Below are 24,849 nucleotides of genomic sequence, written 5' to 3'. Positions count from 1 at the left end.
GATCATACCCACAGATTACATTTAAGAACCTTTAAAAAAGAATTGGGCCCGCAGTTTGATTTTTGTTGGTGAAAAAAAGTAACCTAAACTTGGCAATTAAAGCATACACGCAACTTATGGCTTAACCTTCAATCCAAACAGCTTATATCAAACCTCATTAATCAATGCTTTGGTCTCACAAAAGGTAGTTTTTTTAATAGCAAATAAATATTATTTCTACTATTTTCCCGTATCTCAAATCTTAAGCAAAGCATTCATAAATAGTAGATTAATATTTTTTAATACAAGTTGATTGACTACTTGATCCTCCTTATTGAAATTAATTCGACTTAAATCGAGACCTGTAAGATTTTAAATGAGTTTGATCTTCTTCCTATTGTTCTTGATTAATTTAAACCGAACTAAAACTTGATTAGTTTAATTAGATATAAATTCAACAATGGGTATTAAAATTAGAACTCAAACCCTTAAAATCGAAGTTGGGTCGAGTCAAACTAATTGCAGATTCATTTTTAGTGCTGACTGCTGTAGTGAGTCTGCTGATCCCTCTTCCAGTTGATCATTGCATATTGCTACAGAAAAATGAGTAACATATTAAGCAGATATAGAAGTACTTACATGGCTAAGGTGAGTATATCACTAACGGCCCATTTGATTAGTGGTACTAAATGGTGGTAATGAAAATGATTTATGATCGGATTAGGGTGTTTAAGACAGAAGTTAATTAGAACAAAAGAACATAGGGAATCAAGACAAAATATTATCAAATATCAAACATGTAGATAAAAATAACTTTATGGTCAGTATTAGGCTATTTTTGAGCGCTTTCAAGCGAATTACGAATTCAGATAGTAAATTAGTTAACAAATTATGTTATTCTAAGCCAAATACGTATAATATGTTAGATTATATTAAGATAGAACAGGTGGTAGACGTCAAATATAAAAAGCGCACCAGATTATAAAATTATTTGCCGATCTTTTGTTCCTCCCCTTTATCCATGCTTGTGCTCTAAAATATACTCTTCTGCACATAATAAAAACAAATGAACATAGCAGCAGTGAATGCAAAAGCAGAGAATTTTATGTGTAGACAGCTGATCCAATCCTGAAGACCTTTGTGAAAGTTCAGACGCCTGTTTTTTTTTTTTAGTGTTCTAGTAAATGATATAAGATGACCCAATCAAATTTATCAAAAACCAACTCCACCAAAAACTTAAGCTAATAGTTTAAACCCCAATTTATGATGTGCACTCAGTCACGACTCACGCCCCCTCACATGAGAATTCTCTGGGCAAGAAGTGTTAAAAGCAACACATGCCTTCTTTATACATTGTGCTGAGTTGAACCCATGATTCTTCTCCATGTTGGCTTTTAATACCATGTCAAGAACCAACTCAACCAAAAACTGAAATTCACGGTTAGAGCCCTGTATATGTCATGTGCTCTATCAAAATTTTAAGAGGATGTTTGGATGTTGGCTTTTGACTTTTGGCTTGTTAGTTGGTCAAACAACAAAAAAAAGTGTGGTAAATTGCTTTTAAGCCAGCTTTTAAGCCAAAATAAAAAGCTACTTCAGTTGGCTTTTTTTATTGGTTTTTGACTTTTTAATCCACCTTTTCTCTAATAAACAACCAACAATCAATACCTAAATTTACCAAACATCTCCATAAACGGCTAGCTTAATAACCAACAAAAACAACCAACATTTCCTGTTGGCTAAACAAGTCAACTAAAAAGCCAACAACCAACAATCAATTGCCGAACACTCCCGTGTAGGTAGAAGATATACAGATAAAAGAAAGCATAATAGCAGTTTGTGCTGGATTATACCTCACTCCAACAAGAAAAAACGTAGCGCAAAAGGACATAGGATTAGGTTCCATCTGGTCCATGATCAACCTTAGTTCTTGCTTCTAACATCAAAATTGAGTGGTTAGTACTTCTTGTCAACGAGGCTGAAACCATGCTTCTTATTAATCCCTTCACCCTTCATCAACTTCCTAACATTATGAACCTCTTGCCACTCTTTTTCAGCCGCATGTATGTTGGACAATGTCACAAAAGCACCAGGCTTCTTTACATTTCCATTCAAAAGATAGTCAGTAATTCTGTCAGCTAGATCTCTTCTTCCATGGATTCTACACCCATTCAAGAATGCTCCAATAATCGATTCGGTTGCTTCCATTGGCATTCTTTTCATCAACTCATACGCTTCTTCCACTTCCCCAGCCCGACTTAAAAGATCAACAACACAAGCGTAATGCTCCTTAGTCGCTTCAACATGATACTTTTCTTTCATGGACCTAAAGATTTCCATACCCTCTTGAACTAACCCACCATGGCTACAAGCTGAAAGGACACAAACTAATGTCACTTCATTCGGTCGAAAACCATTCTTTTGCATTTCATCAAACAACCGAATCGCGTCATAAACAACACCATGCTTCCCAAGACACCCAATTATAACATTCCATAATGCAACATTCTTAAAATGAGTTCCCTTAAACACATTTCTAGCAGCTTTAACATTCCCTGATTTTGAGTACATATCAATAAGTGCACTTACTACATAGACATTAACTTCTAGGGACTGTCTATAGATCAACCCATGAAGTTCCCTTCCTCTTTGGGGAAATCCCATTAGTCCATACACTGGAAGCAGCCCAGTGACAGTCACATGGTTCGGTCTGACACCTGAAACTAGCATATCCCTGAACAATTTCAGAGCCTCAGTAGGCTGATTTCCGCGAGCAAAACCAGAGATTAATGCATTCCATGTAACCAAATCATGGCACATCCCAGCTTTACTCATTCGAGAGAATAGCTCGAGTGCGCCTTTTTTGTCTCCACGTTGAGCAAACCCGTTCATTAGCACGTTCCAAGTGAATTCATTCGGATCCAACCCTTCCATCTTCATCCCCTCGAACAATACTACTGCTTCATCGAGTTTTCCTGTGTTGATATATCCAGAAATCATCGATGTCCACGATGCAACATCTTTACTCAACATCCCATCAAATACCCTTCTAGCATAGTGTATAATACCACATTTACAATACATATCAATCAAACCATTACAAACTAAAACATCTCCTTCCAATCCCATCTTATTCATCAAACCATGAACTTCCCTCCCCTTATTTAAATCCAATAATCCAACACAAGCTTTCAACACAACAGAAAATGTATACTTATTAGGAAATATTTCAATCTTTTGCATCAAAAAAAAGTATTCAAGGGCCTCCTGGTAATACCCATGAAAAGCCATAACAGAAATCATCCAATTGAAGGCAAAAACATTTGGGCTAGGCATTTTAACAAACAGTTGGTGTGCATATCTCATATTACCACAACTTGCATATACACCTAAAATCTTTGCATCCAAAGACATTTTTTTTACATCAATCCCATTTGTTATTAACATCCCATGAATTTGTTTGGCTACAATTAGAATCTTTAACTTTGTGCATCTTTGTAATATTGTGCTTAGTTCATCATATGACAACTTGTATGCCCAAAATAAAGATGATAACCTCATAGTATTAACTTTGTCTTCATTTGATTATGTATATATATATATATATATATATATCAAAACCCAGAAAATTTGTTTAATTATCGTAGTGAATGGTAATTTGAGTTTTTATGGATTTTATTGAAGTTGAAGTTGAAGATGTACAAACCAAATAAAAATAAATATCGTCGCCTGAGAGATTCGAACTCTCGCGGGGAAACCCCATGTACTTAGCAGGCACACGCCTTAACCACTCGGCCAAAGCGACTGATTTGTTTGTTTATGTTCTTTTTCACAAAATTAACGTAAATTTGTAAGAGAAAATCAGAAAATTGAGTTATTCATATATTTAATGTTACAAGTAAATAATCAAAATAAGTTTAAATTATCCACATCTTTATATTTTAATTAAGGCTCTCCTCTCATTCTAAAATTATATTTTACTTTTATTTTGATTTTTTCCTAGCAAGTGAATTCATGTCGAATCCTAATTAAATAATAAAGATAAAAATACAAAATAATAAAGAATGTGAATTAATGTGAGTTTGTGTTTGATAAAATATTGATAAAAGTATAAATTTGATTTGCTTACAATCTTTAGTTAGAGTGAAGTAGTTCATAAACATTTATATAAAAGCAAAGTAAAGTAAATAAAAAAAAAAGGTCAATAAAAAATTGTAATACTCCTATAACATTAGAACAGAGGAAGTATACAACTTTTACCGTTTTATGTCTACATATGAAAACTAAATACTTGTGTAAATAAAATAATATTTTAGTAATTAATTATATACTAAAATACTTATATCGGCTATTAAATTCAATGCATATTTCATCTTTTTATCTTGTTGCCTTGTATATTTCTCAATTCAATATTATTTTTTTCATCTTTAATTTTTATCTTTTATAAAGACATGATGTTAAGTCTTATAAGATTGATAATGATTTGAGACGCTTATATGGAATATTTGTAAGCTTTGTTTCTATGTTATGGTTAATTATTATAATTATTATTGTAGAAGTAGAGTAAACTTGAAGAGAAGTGTAACAACATGATGACTAATGACTAGAGGTTATAGAGTTAGTCGAACGCTAATACAAATCTTAATATATTAGTGTTAATGTATATTATAAGTATTTTTAAAAAAGTCTCATTTTAAGACTAACACATGCAAAACACGCTTAATCATAAATCCTTTAATAAATGAGCTTTCTTGAAAAAAAAAACATGCAAGTATTTGATAAGGGTGCATTATATATTTTATTATTTATAAATAATTATTGTCACCCAAAATTTGTAATTTTAGTTTAAATTAGTTATTCATTGTTTAAACGTGAATTCTTTATTTGAATTTCAAATAACAATTTAATATATAGAATAATATAGTACAATATGGAGTATCAAATTATAATATGTACTCATGAAATATTTTTTTAATATTATACTTATATTTATTAGTTAATTACATAAATTATAGATTGTGTGAACTTTAATTAACATACAAATAATTACAATCTAAGTCATTTGTAAGACGAACTCACAATAACCAGGGTGAATCTTTTTTTTTAAGGTGTGACATTTGCTTTTTCTTTCCAATCTAAGTCATTTGATGTTTCAATGGTGAGAATCATGTTTTGTGCAATGGAAACCATTTAGGTTAGAGATATGAATCTCCATTTGTGGACATCTGTACATAGCTAGTTAGAAAGGAATATGAGTTTTGAAAACCATATTATGCATTGATGTCTGCCTTTTATCTTAATGCTCTAAATATTAGAATTATTTAGAATATCTTAGAATATTCTAGAATAATATCTATTGTTTGTAAATTGAGGAGCCCAAGGTGTAGTAGGAAAGGGGGCAGCAGGCTGGGCCCAAGTATGTCCAGCCCAAGAAGGTCTCCCATAATAAGAAGAAGGAGGAGAAGGACTTGGGCCAGAATAGTGTATGTTGGGCCGAAATGAATTGGAAGCAGTAGGCCTTGCATGGGGTTGCTGCCAGCGTCCATACCCACTGGTGGAGCCATGGTGGCTGCCACGGTGGGTCCGGCTACCACGACGAAGGTGGCGGTGGCCACCACGGTGGTGAGAAGGGCCGCGGTTAATAAAAGGAGTGGAATTTTCAGAAAAAGTACCTTTGTTTGAAACAAGAAGAGCCGAATCTTGAGCGGGAGAAGTATGCTTATGATTAGATCGTTCTTCCAATTCCAACATAGAACGAAGAGTATCAAATGAGGGAATAGGATTCATATGTTGAACCAAAGACCGAAAAGTTTTATACTCCGAAGTTAACCCATGAAGAACTTGAAGAGCCAAGCGATTGTCGGTGATGGAAGTACCAAGATTATTAAGAGAAGTGGCAATACTTTCAATTTCATTGCAATAAGACTTTACATTGGAAAAGGTGGATAAAGAAATGTCATTAAATTGAGATTCAAGATGAAGGATTCGGGATGTCTTATTATTTTGAAAATTGTTCTCAAGACGAGTCCAAGCATCAAAGGCACAATCATCGGGACGAACTATAGTTTGAAGAAGAGAGGGATTAATAGACCCATAAATCCATGTTCTAACAATGTCATCAAGACGTTGCCAATCGGAATCTTTAGGAACTAACACTTTAGAAGAGTCATCGGGAAGAATATGAGATTCCACAAGGTGAGCACAATAATGAAGCTTGAATAAAGTGACCCAAGTATGAAAATTGGAACCATCTTCATTAAGTTGAATGGGAATACTTGTTTGGCATTTCAAGGAACCAATTCAACCAAAAGCTTAAGCTGATGGTTGAAGCCCCAGGATATGTTATATACTCTAACACGCCCCCTCACACGAGAGCCCTTTGGGCTAGAAGTGTGGATGCAACACATGTTCTCCTCATACATGGTGCTTAATATTCCACTTTGAATGAGGGGTGGTTGAGATTCGAACCCGTGACCTTTTTGTCACATTGGCTTCTGATACCATGTCAAGGAACCAATTCAACCAAAAGCTTAAGCTGATGGTTGAAGCCCCAGGATATGTTATATACTCTAACATCTATTCGCATTGTTTTAAGTATTGCTCTTTCCAGATCTTGGTCTATTCATCAGCTTGATGTTAAGAATGCATTTTTACATGGTCATTTAACTGAGACTGTTTACATGCATCAACCTATGGGTTTTCGTGATTCTACTCGTCCTGATCATGTTTGTCTTCTTCGTAAGTCTCTTTATGGCCTCAAACAGGCTCCTCGTGCTTGGTATCATCGGTTTGCTACTTTTGCAACTACTATTGGCTTTTCTAACAGCATTTCTGATAATTCCTTGTTCGTTTATTGTCATGGCTCTGATACCATGTAAGAATGACTCGGGTTGCCTTTCTTATTAATGATAATGTCAATATATACAAGATTGTTACTATATTTTAGGAAATTGAATATTTCCTAATATTCTACACAATCACAAAGATTATACAAAATAATGCAAGAAATCAAAGAGATATTATTCTAGGATATTCTAAGATATTCTAAATAATTCTAATATTCTAATACTAAACACCCATGTCAGACACTCAATGCTCCATGTGAGGGTGTGAAATTCTTGCCTTATTCCATACTATAAATAAAAGAGAAGTATTAAGCATAATTCTGCACTTTTCAACTCCACTCATGCCCTTACCTAAAGTTGCCATGAATTACTTCAACTGCAACTATTTGTGTACGTTCAAAGAAGGATTCTTCCATCGTTAAAAGCTTGATCAAATGCTTTAGTTCAACTGGTGAGTTCATAATTTGTAGTCATCCTTTTGTTTCGATACTGTTCTTTAGCCTAAGTCTTCTATACCCTATGTGGGCTCAGTGATGTCAATGGCGGAAAGAAGTGATAGGATATGAGGCTGATAGAAAAACAATTTGCTGAGCTATTTTCTAAACAATTTTGTTATGAATGGTGTAACTTGAGTGCACATTTGGTGTGTGCATTCATGTAGTGACTCTTGGGATGAAATTCAATAAGTTTGTCATGAATGGGTGTATTAAGTTGAGTCTTGATGATAGTGATTTATGATGGTGATTAAAAGTATGGATTGATGAGGTAATAAAGTATGAGTTATTCATGGGAGTTATGGGACTTAATGAAGAAGTGCAAAGGTTTAACTCTTGATGCTCCTAGGATGCTGTTTTTGACTCTTCATATACTTGGGGATGTTTCATTATCATTTATTCATAGTTTTAATGTACTTAATGTTATTTAGTGAGATCTCTCCTATAAATAGAGAGCTCTCATTCATATTGTAATCAATCCACAAATACACCTCAAGCCAAACACTAGCCTATATCTCTTCTCTATTGTAATTCTCCATATTTGAGAGTTCTTTGAACTCCTTTTGATAATATAAGAGATACTACATACCGGAGGACGTAGCCTTAGTTGGGTGAACCTCGTTAAATCTTTGTGTCGTTTTATTGCTTTATTTTCTCCTACAAACATTGATATCATTGATAGCGTAATTTGTTTGTCACTAAAACCTCATACACTCGATCTTGGTAATATTGGAGTTTGAAACACATTGTTCGAACTTTAATACATCGTCGTTTTTCAAATTTCAACAATTTTCTTCTGACATGAATCAAACGGAGAACCTAGATGGTGGGTTTGTGGAAACATGATTCTTTTGAGGAAAAGTCTAACGTTAAGAGTTAATAAACAGTCCAATGGAAGATGCTGCTGTTGCTTTTCCACATAGCAAAGGTTCGCTGTGGCTGAATCAATTATGGCATCAGTAGCAAAACAAGCAAGAAAACTAGAGATGTAAGTTAATACAATCATGAAACGAACAATGAAATGATTTATTTTATTGTAGAGGTTACAGGTACATAACTACCAAAGTGGGATAAAGATGAAATGTAAAATACACATTCTTAATCATGATAACTATGGAGTGTCAAGCTTGGGTTGCAATTGAAAAGGAGGCAGGACAAGGAGGACTAGTCACTTTAATAACACCCTCGAGCATCTGCGTGACCTTTTTCATCGTAGGTCGCTGACTTGGGTCTTCTTGAATACACCACAGGGCAACCATTATAAACCTCTCCAGTCCTTGCATGTCACTAGTTGCCTCCATGTCACCATTAACAAGATTTCGTAAATTGTTAGACTGGTAGCAATCGTATGCCCAATCTGTCAGAATTGCTGCTTCATCACTGATATCCATACACACACATCTTCTACAGCTTATAATTTCCAATAGCAAAACTCCAAAGCTGTATACATCAACCTTAATTGTTACCGGCTTGTTTCTGAACCATTCAGGGGCAAGATATCCTTTTGTTCCTCTGACTCCAGTATTTGTATGTGTCTGATTTAAAACCAAAAGCTTTGCCAGTCCAAAGTCACAAATTCGAGCGTTGAAATGGTCATCAAGAAGTATGTTCTGCGGCTTTATATCACAGTGTATGATCTGCGTGCTGCACTCCTCGTGCAAATACAAGAGCCCCCTTGCAATCCCTTGAGCAATTTGAATCCTTGCAGTCCAGCTTGGCCTTAAATCACCAAAAAGATAATCTGCCACGGTTCCATTGCTCATATATTCATACACCAATAACCGATGGTCATCTTCCTTGCAGAATCCTATAAAGCGAACTAGATTCTTGTGATGAGTCTGGCCAATTACATTAACTTCAGCTTCAAATTCTTTACCAATCTCTTTAGATATCCTATCTAACTTTTTAACCGCGACTATGATTGGAGAACCTCCTGCTTCAATCCTTCCTTTATATACTGTGCCAAAAGCCCCCTGTCCTATTTCTTCCTTAAACCCATCTGTTGCATCATTTAGCTCTTTGTAGCTAAAGCAATGTACATTAGTATACTCCTTTAGGGTTTTTATTCTCTGATGCTCATCAATCAATGTTCCTCTGGACTGCTTTTTGTTGTACATAAAGAAAATCCCTAAAACTATAGCACTTAGCAGAAGGAGATTAATGCATACGGAACCACCTAACAAAGCTGTAACTGCACGATTCATTTTGTATCTTACTTTGTTGGGAGGTAACACTGGGTTTAGTGGGTTGTAGGTAATATTGCTATTTCCCACCTTAACCCAACCTATTCTCATTACTTGACTATCTTGTCTTCCGTTGGAGAGTGGCAGCTTCTTCTTCCAACAGCTTTGATCGTTGAAAATAGCAACTGCACAGAAACAATCATTAAGACAAGAATTCTTACATTCGTCTTCACTACAAGGATCAAGTCTTGCATAGTCAGCAAATGGCCAATCTGTGTTTTGAATCAAGACTAGCTTGAATTCATCTTTTACAGCATCCTGACTCTGTTCATCACAAACCTCCTGTTTGAAATCTGGTTTGCAGCTGCCGTATTTATCATTGGGATCCAATAGTGAATATCCTGGTGGGCAATTACAGTTTGGCCTCTTGTCCTCACCAATGTTACAGATGCTATTATATCCACAGGCTCCACTATCATAATCACCCCCAAATGATGCTATATTCATACATATGTTATCAGGCAATGACTGAAGCTCCGACCAATCAGCATCTATTTTGCCCGTGAAGTTTCTCAGATGATAGAACCAGGTCAATACCCCATCAAAATTCAATGATAATCTGTAATAATTATCCTTGGCAGAGACAAACTTATTTGCTGGCTTGACATCAAACCTTGAGCCGTTCTTTGTCTGTATATACAAATCCCCGGATTCACTGTAGACCAATCTGTCACCAGGATTTTGTATGTCATTGGTGCCACTTTCATAGTAAGAAGCATAGGAATAACCTGTGGCGAGGTCCCTGGTATTAAGAACGAGGTTCCCATCGTGGAGCAAACGAAGTTGAAACCTCCCTTTTGTAAAATTGGTTGCTGATCGTCGGGAATCAAGCTCGTCTCCTGCTTCCATTATCTGGGTTGGAAGCAAGGTATCTGTAGGATGGTCGAAGCTCTGCCAAACTGCAGCATCAGTGTTTCTACTTAAGAGCACAAAATTCCCAGTATCATTCATAAAACCATAAGCAACTTCTCCATCACCACTTAAATCATCAGTTGTATTCCATAGATTTGTTCCTTGAGGATCACTAAGAACCAGACCCTCATTAGCAGTTATGTTTACTGAGGATCCCTGGGGGACAGGATTACCGTCATTTGCATACCAAACAATGGTGTCAGGAATTTTAGCATACCATATGGCAAGCAAAAATAAATTGTTGGATTTAAGATATTGATGAAAACCAAAGGCAAAGTCGCCTGAAGGGGAGAGCCATGCAGCTGAGTTTTTGCCTGTGGCTGAGAGAGATTTGCCTGCTGTAATTTTACCACCATTTTGTGCAGCAGGTAGTGTTGATTGTAGGAGAATGAGTGTATAGAAGATAAGGGAAGAAGAAAGAGGCCAAATCATAGCTGTAGTTATTTTGTCATGGTGCACAAGTTTCATACTAAGTATAGGTGTTATTTTGTTGTGCTTCTGTGAACCAAAGTCCACAATAAAAACAGTTATCTTGTAACTTCATTTTTGAAGACTGTTGGATTTGACATGTTCTCTTCGTCTGATTTGATTGAATCTGATCTGATCTGGTCTGATTCAGTCTGATCTGATCTGGTTTGATTCAGTCTGATCTGATCTGAATCTTTCTGATCTGATCTGATCTGGTCTGATCTGATCTGGTCTGGTCTGATCTGAAACTTTCTGATCTGATCTGAATAGTTATAATGATTATTATTTATTATTATTATTATTATTATTATTATTATTATTATTATCATTATTATAATAATAATAATAATAATTATTATTATTATTATTATTATAATTATTATTATTTATTATTATTTATTATTATTATTATGTCTTATTATTAATATTACATACTACATAGTTATAATGATTAATAATAATAATAATAATAATAATAATAATATAATAATAATAATAATAATAATAATAATAATAATATTATTATTATTATTATTATTATTATTATTATTATTATTATAATAATAATAATAATAATAATAATAATATAATAATAATAATAATAATAATAATAATAATAATAATAATAATAATAATAATGGTATGGTTTGATCTGATCTGATCTGGTCTGATATGTTCTGGTCTGATCTGATCTGAATAGTTCTGATCTGATCTGATCTGAACTGGTATGATCTGATCTGATCTGATCTGGTCTGATCTGATCTGATCTGATTCCAATAAGAATAAGTAATAAGTCAAAAAAATAAGTTGGAGAGAACACCTTCTTAGTATTCCTTTGGGTACTAGGTTCAAGTCCATTTTCTCCCTCTTTTTTTATTAATCATCTTTATCGACATTATTATTGATTCGTTTTTTAATAATTTATTTTTTTCATTCTTTTTAGTATATATTTTAATAACGATGACAACTTGACAAGCAATGAATTTCGCTAATAATCAAGTAATCATCAAAGGTACGTCCGCAATATTATAGTATTTTTTTATTATATAAATATTTAAAGAAAAAATAAAAATGGAACCGATGGTCCGACCCGCCCGTCCCGTGAGTTGGAACCGCCGGAACCGCCTCATAAACCGCCAAGAAATCGTTTGGAACCGCCCGGAACCGGTCGCGACAGGTTCCAAATGGAACCGGAACCGGGTGGAACCGAAACCGGATGGAACCGGACCAACCCGGACCGTGGCCATGCCTATTCCTAGGTATTGTGGAAGGATTTTAGACATATATATGATGTTCCTCTAAATTCTAAATATTCTACTTTAATATGGTTTTGATGTGTTCTTTGATGGTACAGGTTGAATAGTAATTTATTGTTTGATAGAAAATTTTGTGTACTTTTCTTCAATTTTTTTTGTGTATTTAGAAACAAGACGAACACAAGATGTAAGATATTTTTAGTAGCTTTACCTTTTCTCTTACGGATATACCGTTAACTCCAAGGAATTATTAGTTATTGTATATATATCTCTAAAAAAGAAAACCTCCATCACATTATGCCAACTGGATGATATGAACACCTTCTTTGGCAGGAATAATACACACTACACACATTATACAACATTTCATTGCTCAAATGCAGAGCCATCTTGAAAAATTAAGGGGTCCTGTGCAAAATTTTTATTTTGCGTCTTATTTATAGTAAATATATTTATTTTATTCATTAATTTAATATTTTTTTTATTAATTTTTTCATAAACGGGAAAAAAAAGGCCCTCTGAAGGGTCATATGTACGCAACCAAAAAAGATTAATTTGGACTAAAAACCAAAATTTGGGTATTATAAAGGGCCATAAGATGGAGAGTAATGAGGGAATTTTATGATATGAAAAGGGGCTGCATAGTAGCAGTGTTTGAGAGTATCTGTTTTTTGCAGCTTTGTAGCCTTGATTTTATTGCAAAGTTGGTATCATAAATGCATAAGCTTTAGAATTTTTTGTGTAAAATTATTTTAGCTAAGTTTTTCTTAGATTTTCTTGAACTGTCCATGACAGTTTAGTAAATACTGATATTATTCACAAGCAATTAAATTGCTGTAACAAATACACACATAAATTTTTTAATAAGATTGAAATGTAATTCATGCAAGAACCTGACGGTTTCACAGCTTGTTTAACTGAAGTTCTGCAAACAAAATGCAATAAACCAGTATACAAACATTAGGCTAATACTTCAGTCATAGAAAATGAGGTTGGGCAAGGGAGGTTATCAGGAACTTCAACAACACCATCTAGGATCTGTGTCACTGTTCGCATTGTTGGTCGAAGACTTGGGTCTTCTTGGGTACACCAAAGGGCAACCTTTACTAGCCTCTGCAATCTTATCATGTCACTAAGTGCTTCCATGTCATCATTCATAAGAGAAGCCAAGTTGTTTATCCGATAACAATCAAATGCCCAATCTGTCAAAATTGCACCTTCTTGCTCAATAAGTTCCATACACACATTTTTTCGACAACATATGATCTCCAACAATAGAACCCCGAAACTATAGACATCTACCTTCACTGTGATAGGTTTGTTCCTAAACCATTCAGGAGCAACATAGCCTTTGGTACCTCTAATTGCTGTGTTTGTATGGGTTTGGTTCAAAGCCAAAAGCTTTGCCAACCCGAAATCTGAAATTCGAGCATTATGATATTCATCAAGTAGGATATTTTGAGGCTTTATATCACAATGGATAATCTGTCTGCTACACTCTTCGTGCAAATATAAGAGCCCTCTTGCTATGCCTTTCGCAATTTGAATCCTTGCAGTCCAGCTTGGTCTTAAATCACCAAATAGATAATCTGCCACAGTACTGTTGCTCATATATTCATATACCAGTAACCGCTGATCTTCTTCCTTGCAAAATCCTATAAATCGAACTAAATTCTTGTGATGAGTCTGGCCAATAATATTCACTTCAGAATCAAATTCCCTATCAGCATCATTAGACATTCGATCTAATTTCTTAACCGCAATTAAAAGAGGAGGACCTCCTTTGGTCAATTTCCCCTTGTAAACCACACCAAATGCCCCTCTTCCTATCTCTTCCTTGAATCCATCAGTCGTGTGTTTAAGCTCTTTGTATCTGAAGCAATGAACATTTCTATTCTCGGTGATTCTGTTAGTCTGGGTTTCATCTCTAGAATGCTTTTTGTTAAGAGCAATGAAAATCATCAAACCTACTGCAATTAACAGAATTAAATTAAGAAAGACAGAACCACCCAGAAGACCTCTGACTACAGGATGTATCTTATATTTCAGTCCAGAGTTAACTTGGTTGTTATGATCATTAGCTTTCCCCACTTTAAGCCATGTTGTCTTTAAAGTTCTTCTGTCTCTCCGTCCATTAGAGAGTGGCGTCCTCTTTATATAACATTCAGAATCAGGTCCATCGAAAATGGCAGCAGCACAGAAACAGTCCTTAAGACAAGAGCTTTTGCAATCCTCTTCACTGATAGGTTTATGACGTTTATAACCACCTCCAGGCCAATTAGTGTTTGGAAGTTTGACTATTGTATATTCACCCTGATCGTGTTTTTTGCAATCACCTAATTGGAAATCTGGTTTACAGCTGCCATATGTATCATTGGGATTCAATAGAGAATAGTTTTGTGGGCATTGACATATTGGCCTTTGATCCTTACCTAAGATGCAAATGTTATTAAATCCGCATGCTCCGCTATCCAAACCTCCTATTATCTTCAAGCATATGTTATCAGGGAGTGACTGTATTGCAGTCCAACCTGCACCATTATTGCCTGTAAAAGTTCTTGGGTGATAATACCAAGTCAAAACACCGTCAAAATTTAGTGTTACTCGCTGATAATTATTCTCAGGTGGAAGTATTTTATGTGCTAGTGTTAGATTAAATTTTGAACCATCCTTTCTTTGTATATACAAATCCCCAGTGATGTTGTAAATCACTTTGTAACCTGCATTTTCTGTATCATTTGTTAGACTAGTATAGTAAGAATCATAAACAAAGCCAGAATTTAGGTCCCGGGTATTGAGAACCATGTTTCCATCAGGGATCAGACGTAACTGAAATCTTCCCTTTGTGTAATTTGTTTCTGAAAGCCGAGAGTTGAGTTCCCCATTAATTTCCATAATCTGACCAGGCAGCAAGGTGTCTGTGGGATGTGCAAAGGTCTGCCAAACTGGAGTGTCGTTGCCCCTTTGTTTGAGGACAAAATTCCCGGAATCATTCATAAAACCATAGTTTACCCCACTAATAGAGGTGTTCCATAAGTTATTTCCTTGAGGATCACTGAGAACAAGACCCTCATCAGCAGTTATCTTTATTACTGATCTTTCGGGGACTGGATTACCATCATTTGCATACCAAATTATGGTGTCAGGAATCTTTGCATACCAGATGGAAAGAATATAGAGATTTCTTTTGTTTGGATATCTTGAAAAGCCAAAAGCAAAATCTTGCGAAGGTGAAAACCATTGAGAGCCATTGGTGGTGGCTGTAAGAGATCTGCCTACTGATATAGTGGAATTTTTTTGGGCTGTAATAGGTGGTGAATACAGGAGTGTTGATATTAACAGGGTTAGGATACAAGCCATAGGCCCGCCCATGTTTATGAGAAACTGTAGTGTTTTCATAAAGGGATTTTGAGATGTTCTTTCAGCTTTGAAAATTAAGGAATAAATGCCTCAACACTTTGTTTCTGAAAGCCTTGCTTGAATCATTCTTAAGTTTATACTTTAAAGAAAACCAATTAACTGATAGTATAGTCATACAATGCTACAATATAGAAGTTATTTTGGACCTATACTGTCATATTCATATTTAAATAGTTTGAATTCTTAAAATTATCTTTGTTTGTGTTATGTGATTTTTAATTTTAGTATTCCTCAGTCATTTGTCAACTAAATAGATTATTCGTTTACTTTTGAATTGAGTTGAATGATCATAAAAAAGTTGTGGATGTCATCTCGATAGTTGTTACTGTCACAATGTTGCGCATCCGATGTCTCGAGGTGTTACGACTCGTTTCGAGGACACAATGTGAACTGTTAACTTGAAAAAATCGTTTTATCATTTTCAAGTCTTAATTAGAGCATATACTATATCTTTTAGAATCTAATACACTTTAAAAAAATAAGAATGGCTAATATGTCAGAATAACAACTTATAATGATGATTACTCCATGATCTTATATCATAGAATATGCAATAGAGTTTTGGGGTTCGATAAGCTTAAAATGTTTAAGCGGTTGTTATGCAGCATAAAAATCTCATTTTATTCCTTGTGAATGATCTCATATAATCCTACATTCCTTTGAATTCATTGCTGAAAGCGACATATTTTGAGTGGAAATGTCACTTTCAGTACCAAAGGACAAATAGAGTACCTGAAGTGCAATATGAGATTTTGACTAATTATTAATTATTAGTACTTTCTTTTGCTTTAAGTTTTGAACTAGTCATCTTCTACTGTTATCGACTAGGCATGAAATTATATAGGTAGGTTCAAGGGCGGGGTAAAAATGAACATTTGTGCTGTGCAATTGGATACTTTGTATGCTACGAAAGTTATGTTTGGAAAATCTCATAACTTATGAGGGATCCTTATATATATACGAAAATTTGAAATATATAAGAGAAAAAATATTAAAAAATTAACAAAATAAATTAAGTTTTAAACTTATTTCAAAAGTAAGTGTGATATTTTTAAATCTGAGGTTTGCGGCTGTTTGCAGTTAGTAACTCCTAACAGGTCAAAAAAGACAAAATAGTTGTTCGCAGTTAGTAACTGCGAACAACTATTTTGACTTGTTTTTGTGCAGCATGCTGTTCGCAGTTACTAACTGCGAACAGGTCAAAACAGACAAAATAGCTGTTCGCAGTTAGTAAGTGCGAACAACTATTTTGTCTGTTTTGACATGTTCCCCAAACCTCAAGTTCAAGAATTTCACGCTTACTTTTGGAATAAGTTTAAAATTTAGTTTATTTTGTTAATTTTTTTTATTTTTTCTCTTTATGTATTTCAAATTTTCTATATATACTCCCTCTGTCCCGAGCTTTTAATTTATATTTTATTAATAATCTAAACATAGTAAGTGAGCTCTTTTTTGATTCTTCTTGATTTAAAAATTATTTATATCAACTTTTTAGAATGATATTAAAGCTTGAATAAGTTTATTGGCATGTGCCTAACTAAATGTGATACATCAGGAGGGATGAGGTGTAACATATACTAGGGTCTTAACCATCAGCTTAAGTTTGTGTTTCAGTTGGTTTCTAGAGTTTCCCAACTGGCAACTGTGGTATACAACTATACATTATACAAAGCATTTACAAAATGTCAGGTAAATTGTGATATATGGTAGTAATATGTTTTCTTGTGTTTTTTATTTTGAAAAATTCATGGTATAACTTCTCAACACCCCATTCTTTTTCTTCCGATTTGGCATTAAAATAATAATGTGGTGAAGAGGAACTGCCTTTGGAGTCCTAAAAAGCCATTTTTAGAAATTATATGATTGGAACATCTACAACGTTTGAACATTCTATATTTTTTATTTGAAAAAATCCTTCATTTGCAAGTTGCAATTAATATCCCAGCTACATTTTGGTATCTTCATGCTTTTTTGACAGTTACATGTTCAAAATTTTATGTTGAAGTGTTGAAGACACATACACTTTATATAAATTGATGAGTTTGAGTAACAGTTTTCACTTATGTACATCATGATGTAATTATAGTCTTATGGGACTTATAGTTCTATGCGACATAACAAGGGTGAATCTTTTTGTTTTATGTATGACTTTTTGCTTCTTCTTTGTGGATATCTAGTATATAGCGAGTTAGAAGGGAATATGATAGTTCTAAAAACCATTCTATGCATTGATGTTTGCTTTCTATCTCAATGCTCTAAAAATCCATGTCAGATACTCATGGGCGTTTGTTTATTAGTATTAAATTGTGATAATGAGAATGAGTTTTTGTATTAATTTTCATAAAATTTGTGTTAGGATTATTGGTGACTTGTGTTACCAAGTAATCAAAACATGATTAAGGTAATTAATTATTCTAGTTAGTGAAGACTAGAAGAGGACAAAGAGTCACATGTGATTGATTTGTATGGAGTAAATCTTGACATGTGAAGGTTGGAAGAGGATGAAAGCAATCCTAGGACTAAGGCAATGAGCATGAGAGACCGTGGGAAGCATGGAAAAGGAAAGTCAAGCAAGAAAAAGGTGGTCAGAACCAGCCTGCAGTGTGGCTCGACCTGCAGCTCGACCATGGCTCGACCAAGACCAGGTCGAGCGAACCTTCTGTGGATTCTGTCAAGGCTGCTGCTTGCTGATTTGTTGCTCCAGCTGCTGTCCCCCTCTTTACCTAATGCCCCTCTATAAATAACCCTTGTATACAAGGTTATTTTGTGTGCCAAAAGTCTCATCTTAAAGCATTACCTCTTGCGTATGTAAATTACACCCATATTAGCTCCTTTCTTCCCTTACATTAACCTCCATTGTAATTCCTTCAAATTTGTATTTTCTCCTTTAAACACATTAATATAATCCTAGGCTAGATGGTGGATGTAGCCCATGTTTGGTGAACCATCTTAAAATCTTTATCTTGATTATTTTCTTTATTATTGTCATTCATCACGTACATGCATATTTGGTTCCTATACTTGACACAATACAAACACACGCTTAAACCTTAATTTAGTGATCCTTGAGTAAGATTAATTACCTTTTCTTTCAATTTGTAATGTCATTTCCATGATCATGAAGCTCTCATCGTTAAACACATTTTTCTTCACAATTTTTCATTACCATCATGTACCACCTTTTAAACTGGTACTGGTTGAGGTTGAATTGTGGAAGAAAAAATTTTTTTAGAGTAGAACAAATATAATCACAAATCCAATCAAGTAGTTTTTCTAGGTAAATTGCATGAAAAATTCCTTAATTAAAACCAAAAGTTGGTATCGTAAAGGTGTATAAGATGGAGAATAATCAAGAGCTATGAAGGAACAGGGTAGAAACAGGGACTGCAATTGTTGCAGTAGTTGAATGTCCCCATTTTTTGCTGCTGTTCATCGCGATTTGGTTTCAAAGTTAGTACAATAACTGCATCAGAACTAGGATTCCTTAAATCAAGTTATTTAGTGCCATGTTTTTCTATATTTTTGGGACTGTCTAAGACACATTATTAATAACGTCCCTTATTTAGATAGGGCTAAAATTTATAATTCTTTGGTTTTGGATTATAATGGATTATAGTAAAATGTCTCGCTAAATCATGTGTACTTCTTATTTATGTGAAGTTGTAAATAGTGTTTACTGCCAAGAGTCAATCGAAAACAACCTCTTTATTGTCACTAACAAGTGTAAACAAAGAAGGTTGCGTATATCTGATCCCTAAATTTTTTCATAGGTGGAAGCCAATTAATGGCATTGGAGCAGTGAAATGTTGCTGTTAAGACACATCAATAGATACTGATATTCCCTAGCAATATAACCTTACAAATCCCTGTTAAGATTATATAATTCATGGCACCTATGAGGCTATGATTATTACACTAGAAAACTAAACTTATTATTGATTGTTTGTTAAAGATAGAATCTGAATATTTCTTTGCTTGTTTAACTGACGTTCTGCAAACAAAATGCAACAAACTAACCGGTTAACTAACTGTAGGCTTAATATTTGGTAGTTATAGAAAATGGAGTTGGGCAAGGCCAAAGGGAAGTTTCCAGACACTTCCGCAACTTGCCAACTCCTAGGATCTGTGTGACTGTTTGCATTGTTGGTCGAAGATTTGGGAAATATAAAGAGCAGTCTGGTGTACAAATTGTTGGTTTTTGGGAAATAATAGGTGACAAATATACGAGTATAAAATATAAATGTTAAGAAGGAGTGGATACAAGACAGACCAGACCATTTTGTGAGAAACTGCTGTGTTTCAACTTTCAACTTTCATACAGGAATTATAACGAAGTATTCAAATATTGTTTGGTCCTTAGCTACAACAGTAAGTTTGATACTTTCTTTCAACTTTGAAAACGGTAGAAAGTATGTCCAATGATTCATTTGGTTATTGGTATCAAATAATAATAATAATAATAATAGTTAAAAAATTTATATAATTCATTGACGTTTTTATTATATAAGTTTTGTTTTCAAATCTATCGAACTGATATTATATGCATCCTATATGTGTATAAAAAGTGTATTTCATCCCAATTTTAAGAAACGTGTCATCCCTTCACCTAATATCTGGCCTTACGATAACTGCGTCACTGCAATTACAATCTAAACTTCATTTTTGCAAATTTTGCCGATAGGAAGATGGAAGAGGAAACTACATCTCCTTGGAGGAAATTTCATGCTGGTTTTGCTCGAGCTTCTTATTCATGGGTGAGTAATTTTTTCATGATCGTAGTTTTCCCTTCTCAAATAGTACCCTTTGTGGTGGAAAAGAAGTACAAAGAAAAACTCGGACAAGTAACTTGTGTTTGTTAGATAGTCAATCAATTAATAGTATTTTGCAAGACTACATTTGATGTTAATGCTTGAATAAATGACCGGACTTCCCTTCTTGCTGATTTGGGGATTCTTAAGATTTGAAATTATATTTTCGTTCGTTACTAAAATAAACTCCTTCGAGAATCAGGTCTTGCCGCGGAGTTCTATGCGTGCCGCACATAATGTTCTGGCCGCGTCTTTGTTTCTTGCCCTGTTGTTCACGCTTGAAATAACTTTTTCTGGAATTTTATAGAATAACTCAATAATATACAAGTATCATCTGTAATTTATAGGCTAATACGCTTAAATCTTAGGAAAAACTATTAACAATAATTCAGCTATTAAGTATTAGCTCAAAAGAAATGCATACTTTAGCAATCCTAGTACTGAGTTGTAATACAAAATGAGGTTGGACAAGGGGGGTTATCAGACACTTTAGTAACACCTTCTAACACCTGAGTGACTGTGCGCATTGTTGGTCGAAGACTTGGTTCTTCTTGGATGCACCAAAGGGCAACCGTTACTAGCCTCTTCAATTGTCTTATATCATTGAGTGCCTCTATGTCATCATCCACAAGCGAATCTAGTCTGTTAGACTGGTAGCAATCAAAGGCCCAATCAGTCAAGATTGCACCTTCTTCTTCTATGAGTTCCATGCACACACTTTTTCGACAACTTATGATCTCCAACAACATAACCCCGAAGCTGTAAACATCTACCTTAACTGTGACTGGTTTGTTCCTAAACCATTCCGGGGCAACATACCCTTTCGTCCCTCTAATACCTGTGTTTGTATGGGTTTGATTCAGGATCAAAAGCTTTGCTAACCCGAAATCAGAAATATGAGCATTCTGATATTGGTCTAAAAGGATATTCTGAGGCTTAATATCACAGTGGATGATCTGTGTGCTACACTCCTCGTGTAGATACAAGAGTCCCTTTGCTATCCCCTGAGAAATTTGAACTCGTTCTATCCAGCTTGGCTTCAAATCACCGAAAAGGTAATCTGCTAAGCTACCATTGCCCATATATTCATAGACTAACAATCTCTGCTCATTCTCCTTGCAAAATCCGACTAGTTGTACTAGATTCTTATGATGTGTTCGTCCAATCACATTAACCTCAGTTTCGAATTCCTTGTCAGTATCACCTGATATCCGATGCAACTTCTTCACAGCAACGTATATTGGGGGACTTCCTGATCCATTGATGATGCCTTTGTAAACTATCCCAAACGATCCTCTTCCCAACTCGTCCTTGAACCCATTTGTTGCCTGAATGAGCTCTTGGTAGCTAAAACAATACACATTACTGTACTCCTTTATTGATCTCCGTTTGGCATCATTCAAAACTTTCAGTTTCTTCTTAGGATAGATGAAGAAAATTCCGAAACCAATGGCTACTAAAAGAAGTAAATTCACAGATACAGAGCCACTGATTATAGCCTTAGTTAAAGAATTTACCTTATTTTTTCCAGTTGGAATGGTATTCAATGGGCCATCAGAATTGTTAACAGTCCCAATCTTTATCCAAGTAGTCACAAGTACAGTGTTGTCTTTTCTTCCATTGGACAGTGGTGCTTTCTTCTTCCAACAACCAGGAATATCCTGGATTTGGAATATGGCAGCAGCACAGAAACAATCATTAAGACACGAACTGAAACAATCTTCTTTGGTAGAAGGATTAAGTCTTTCATAATCATTAAACGGCCAATCAGTAGTTGGAAGGCGTACTAACTTGTAGTCGCCCTTCTTGACACTCTCTGTACTTCCTTCACAATTATCTAGCTTGAAATCAGGTTTACAGCTCCCGTATATATCGTCAGGATCAAGGAGTGAGTAACCTTGTGGGCACGTACATGTCGGCCTTCTATCATCACCAAGGCTGCAAATGCTATTAAACCCACAAATCCCACTTCCTATATCTGGCCCGGGTGATCCTTGTGTCATACATATGTTATCAGGTTTTGCCTGCAATATCGACCAACCGTCACTTACCGTTGTTTTTGGAATAGAATACCAAGTTAAAACCCCATCAAAGCTCAAAGTTGCTCTCTGGTAATAATCTTTTGCTGGGCGCATCTTATTTTGAGGTAACAGATCATAGTTTGAACCATCCTTCAACAATATATACATATACCCCGACTCATTGTAGACCACTTGTTGCCCTGAATTCTCGCTATTAGTCCCAGTTGTATAATAAGCACCATAGGTAAAACCGCTTGTTAAGTCTCTTGTATTAAGGACCAGGTTTCCATCTGGGATCAAACGTAACTGAAACCTCCCTTTTGTGTAGTCAGTTTCTGATAGTCGAGAGTCGATTTCCTGATTCATTTTCAGAAACTGAGTGGGCAACAAAGTGTCTGTAGGATTGTCAAAACTCTGCCAAACTGGATCATTATTGCTACTTATTATAAGGACAAAATTTCCGAAATCATTCAAGTAACCATAGGTTACACCATCTCCATCACTTAGTCCAAGAGAAGTGTTCCATAAGCTGGTTCCTTTAGGGTCATTAAGAACTAGGCCTTCATCAGCAGTGATCTTTACTGATGATTTTTCAAGAACTGGATTACCATCATTTGCATACCAAACTACAGTGTCGGGAATTTTGGCATACCAGATGGCAAGCAAGAAGAGATTGGTTTTGTTCGGATATTTCGTAAAGCCAAAGGCAAAATCTTTAGAAGGTGAAAGCCATGGAGAACCATTAATGGTGGCTGTAAGAGATTCTCCTACTGATATATTGGCAGTTTTTTGGGTAGTAATTGGTGATGCTTGTAGTATTATTATCACTAATAAAGAAAGGGTATAAGAAAGTGGCCAGGCCATTGTGAAGTTACTTGGATTTTGTGTAGATGACATAGCCTTAAGGGTTATATATATAAATTTTGGTGTACAGGGAAGATCAAGGTAATGGTACATGGTCCTATTAAAATATATAACATATCATAGGGCCTTAACCATGAGCTTAAGCTTTTGGTTGATTTGGTTCCTTAACATGGTATCAGAAGCCAGCATGACAAGAGGTCACGGATTCGAATCTCAACCACCCCTCATTAAAGTAGAATATTCAGCGCCTATGTGCATCCATATTTCTAGACCATTACTATCGTGTGAGGGGACGTGTTAGAATACATAACATATTTTAAAGTCTCAACCATCAGTTTAAGCTTTAGGTTGAGTTGGTTCCTTGACAAGTCCAAACCTTCATATCTTCTTGAAAAGCAATGTTGAATCATTCAAACCCTCTTGCTCAGTCAACTTAGTGTTTTTGATTAAATCTACCAGTGAGATTCAAAGACTTTAAAACATGACTCCATTGTCTGAACCACTACCAAACAGTACTTTTCAATTAGTTGAATTTGATTCAGATAATTAGTCCTGAAGTTGATTTCATATGATATGTTTAATCAATGTCTTTATCCAGATGAGACTAAAGCTTTATACTTCTTTAATTTTTAATTATAACGGGCTATATTAAAATAACTCATCAATTTATGTGAGCTTCTTATTCATGAGGTTGTGATGATGTTTGCTAGCTTTCAAAGTTTAAACGGGAATAATCTTTTTGTTATCACTTACACGTGTAAGGTTGTGTATATGTGAATTCAAACTCAGCTTGAGCCACTCACGGTCCACTTGGTAGTCAGTATTAAATGTTGGTAATGGAAATGAAAACTTAGTATAATTTTGATATGAAGATATCCTGAAAATTGTAAAAGTTATATTTGTTTTTCAATCATCTCATTTTTTCGCAAAAATCATTTCAACACATTATTATTTAAAAAGGTGGCATTAGGTGGTAGATAGTGTGAACAATTCAACACATTATTATTTAAAAAGGTGATATTAGGTGGCAAATATTATAAATAAAAAGACTTTACTTATGACTAAAATGTTATTACCTTAAAAATAACAGATACATTTCACTAAAATTTAAATTACAAATCATTTTCATTACTGATTTTTATATCAACAACTTAACGGATGGATAGGATATTGACTATTGAGGTAATGGAAAAAGAAAAGTTTGATTAGCTCTTTAGTGAATGACCTTGCCTTCTTTATGGGGTTTGTAGAAAGTCAAGTTTGGAAAGTGCATATGAAACTCTACAAGAGTAGGGACAAAACTGAAACAAATTTTATTTTGAGATTTATTTATGATCTTTTCCATAAAGTCAAAAAAATTATGATCCTTTAGTTTTAGCTTATAATATAATATTTGTTTAACCAATCAAATTGAGAACAATGTCTTATTTTTTACTTGGATGAAAGTTGTCTAAATGTAAGATTGGAAAAGGCTATTTAATGCAACTTTTGGGTAAGGAGTATATAATTTATACAATGACCCAAATGCTAATAACTATA

At 34.7% G+C, this 24,849-nt stretch overlaps 4 protein-coding genes and 1 non-coding gene across 5 annotated transcripts; all 5 read right to left on the bottom strand.

Moving 5' to 3' along the window:
* Window positions 1-437: 437 nt before the first annotated feature.
* On the bottom strand, window positions 438-3,714 carry LOC130797175 (pentatricopeptide repeat-containing protein At5g59600-like). Its single transcript, XM_057659662.1, has 3 exons — window positions 1,833-3,714; window positions 955-1,026; window positions 438-572 (listed from the first exon to the last, which is right to left on the bottom strand). Exon 1 carries the CDS (start codon window positions 3,538-3,540, stop codon window positions 1,936-1,938), a length of 1,605 nt encoding a protein of 534 aa, XP_057515645.1. The 5' UTR covers window positions 3,541-3,714; the 3' UTR covers window positions 438-572; window positions 955-1,026; window positions 1,833-1,935.
* Window positions 3,703-3,784, bottom strand: TRNAS-GCU (transfer RNA serine (anticodon GCU)). The gene has a single exon. It is a non-coding gene; the product is annotated as a tRNA-Ser (tRNA).
* A 4,539-nt stretch (window positions 3,785-8,323) lies between these two features.
* LOC130796870 (G-type lectin S-receptor-like serine/threonine-protein kinase RLK1) lies at window positions 8,324-10,983 on the bottom strand. Its single transcript, XM_057659290.1, has one exon. The coding sequence runs from the start codon at window positions 10,939-10,941 to the stop codon at window positions 8,440-8,442; it is 2,502 nt and encodes an 833-aa protein (XP_057515273.1). The 5' UTR covers window positions 10,942-10,983; the 3' UTR covers window positions 8,324-8,439.
* A 1,965-nt stretch (window positions 10,984-12,948) lies between these two features.
* Window positions 12,949-15,663, bottom strand: LOC130796786 (G-type lectin S-receptor-like serine/threonine-protein kinase LECRK3). The gene has a single exon (XM_057659182.1). It carries the CDS (start codon window positions 15,594-15,596, stop codon window positions 13,158-13,160), a length of 2,439 nt encoding a protein of 812 aa, XP_057515165.1. The 5' UTR covers window positions 15,597-15,663; the 3' UTR covers window positions 12,949-13,157.
* Window positions 15,664-20,703: 5,040 nt separating this feature from the next.
* Window positions 20,704-23,391, bottom strand: LOC130797173 (G-type lectin S-receptor-like serine/threonine-protein kinase LECRK3). Its single transcript, XM_057659660.1, has one exon. The coding sequence runs from the start codon at window positions 23,341-23,343 to the stop codon at window positions 20,860-20,862; it is 2,484 nt and encodes an 827-aa protein (XP_057515643.1). The 5' UTR covers window positions 23,344-23,391; the 3' UTR covers window positions 20,704-20,859.
* Between the last annotated feature and the right edge of the window lie 1,458 nt (window positions 23,392-24,849).

Source organism: Amaranthus tricolor, chromosome 12 (assembly GCF_026212465.1).
Source record: "Amaranthus tricolor cultivar Red isolate AtriRed21 chromosome 12, ASM2621246v1, whole genome shotgun sequence".
In the NCBI taxonomy this organism is placed as follows: Eukaryota; Viridiplantae; Streptophyta; class Magnoliopsida; order Caryophyllales; family Amaranthaceae; genus Amaranthus; species Amaranthus tricolor.
The sequence above is the reverse complement of the archived record's forward strand: the minus strand, read 5'-3'. Positions and strand labels throughout refer to the sequence as shown.

Bases quoted from the DNA above. Each gene is read 5' to 3' on its own strand.
- LOC130797173 (XM_057659660.1), bottom strand. From the start codon at position 23,343: ATGTCATCTACACAAAATCCAAGTAACTTCACAATGGCCTGGCCACTT.
- LOC130796786 (XM_057659182.1), bottom strand. From the start codon at position 15,596: ATGAAAACACTACAGTTTCTCATAAACATGGGCGGGCCTATGGCTTGT.
- LOC130797175 (XM_057659662.1), bottom strand. From the start codon at position 3,540: ATGAGGTTATCATCTTTATTTTGGGCATACAAGTTGTCATATGATGAA.
- LOC130796870 (XM_057659290.1), bottom strand. From the start codon at position 10,941: ATGAAACTTGTGCACCATGACAAAATAACTACAGCTATGATTTGGCCT.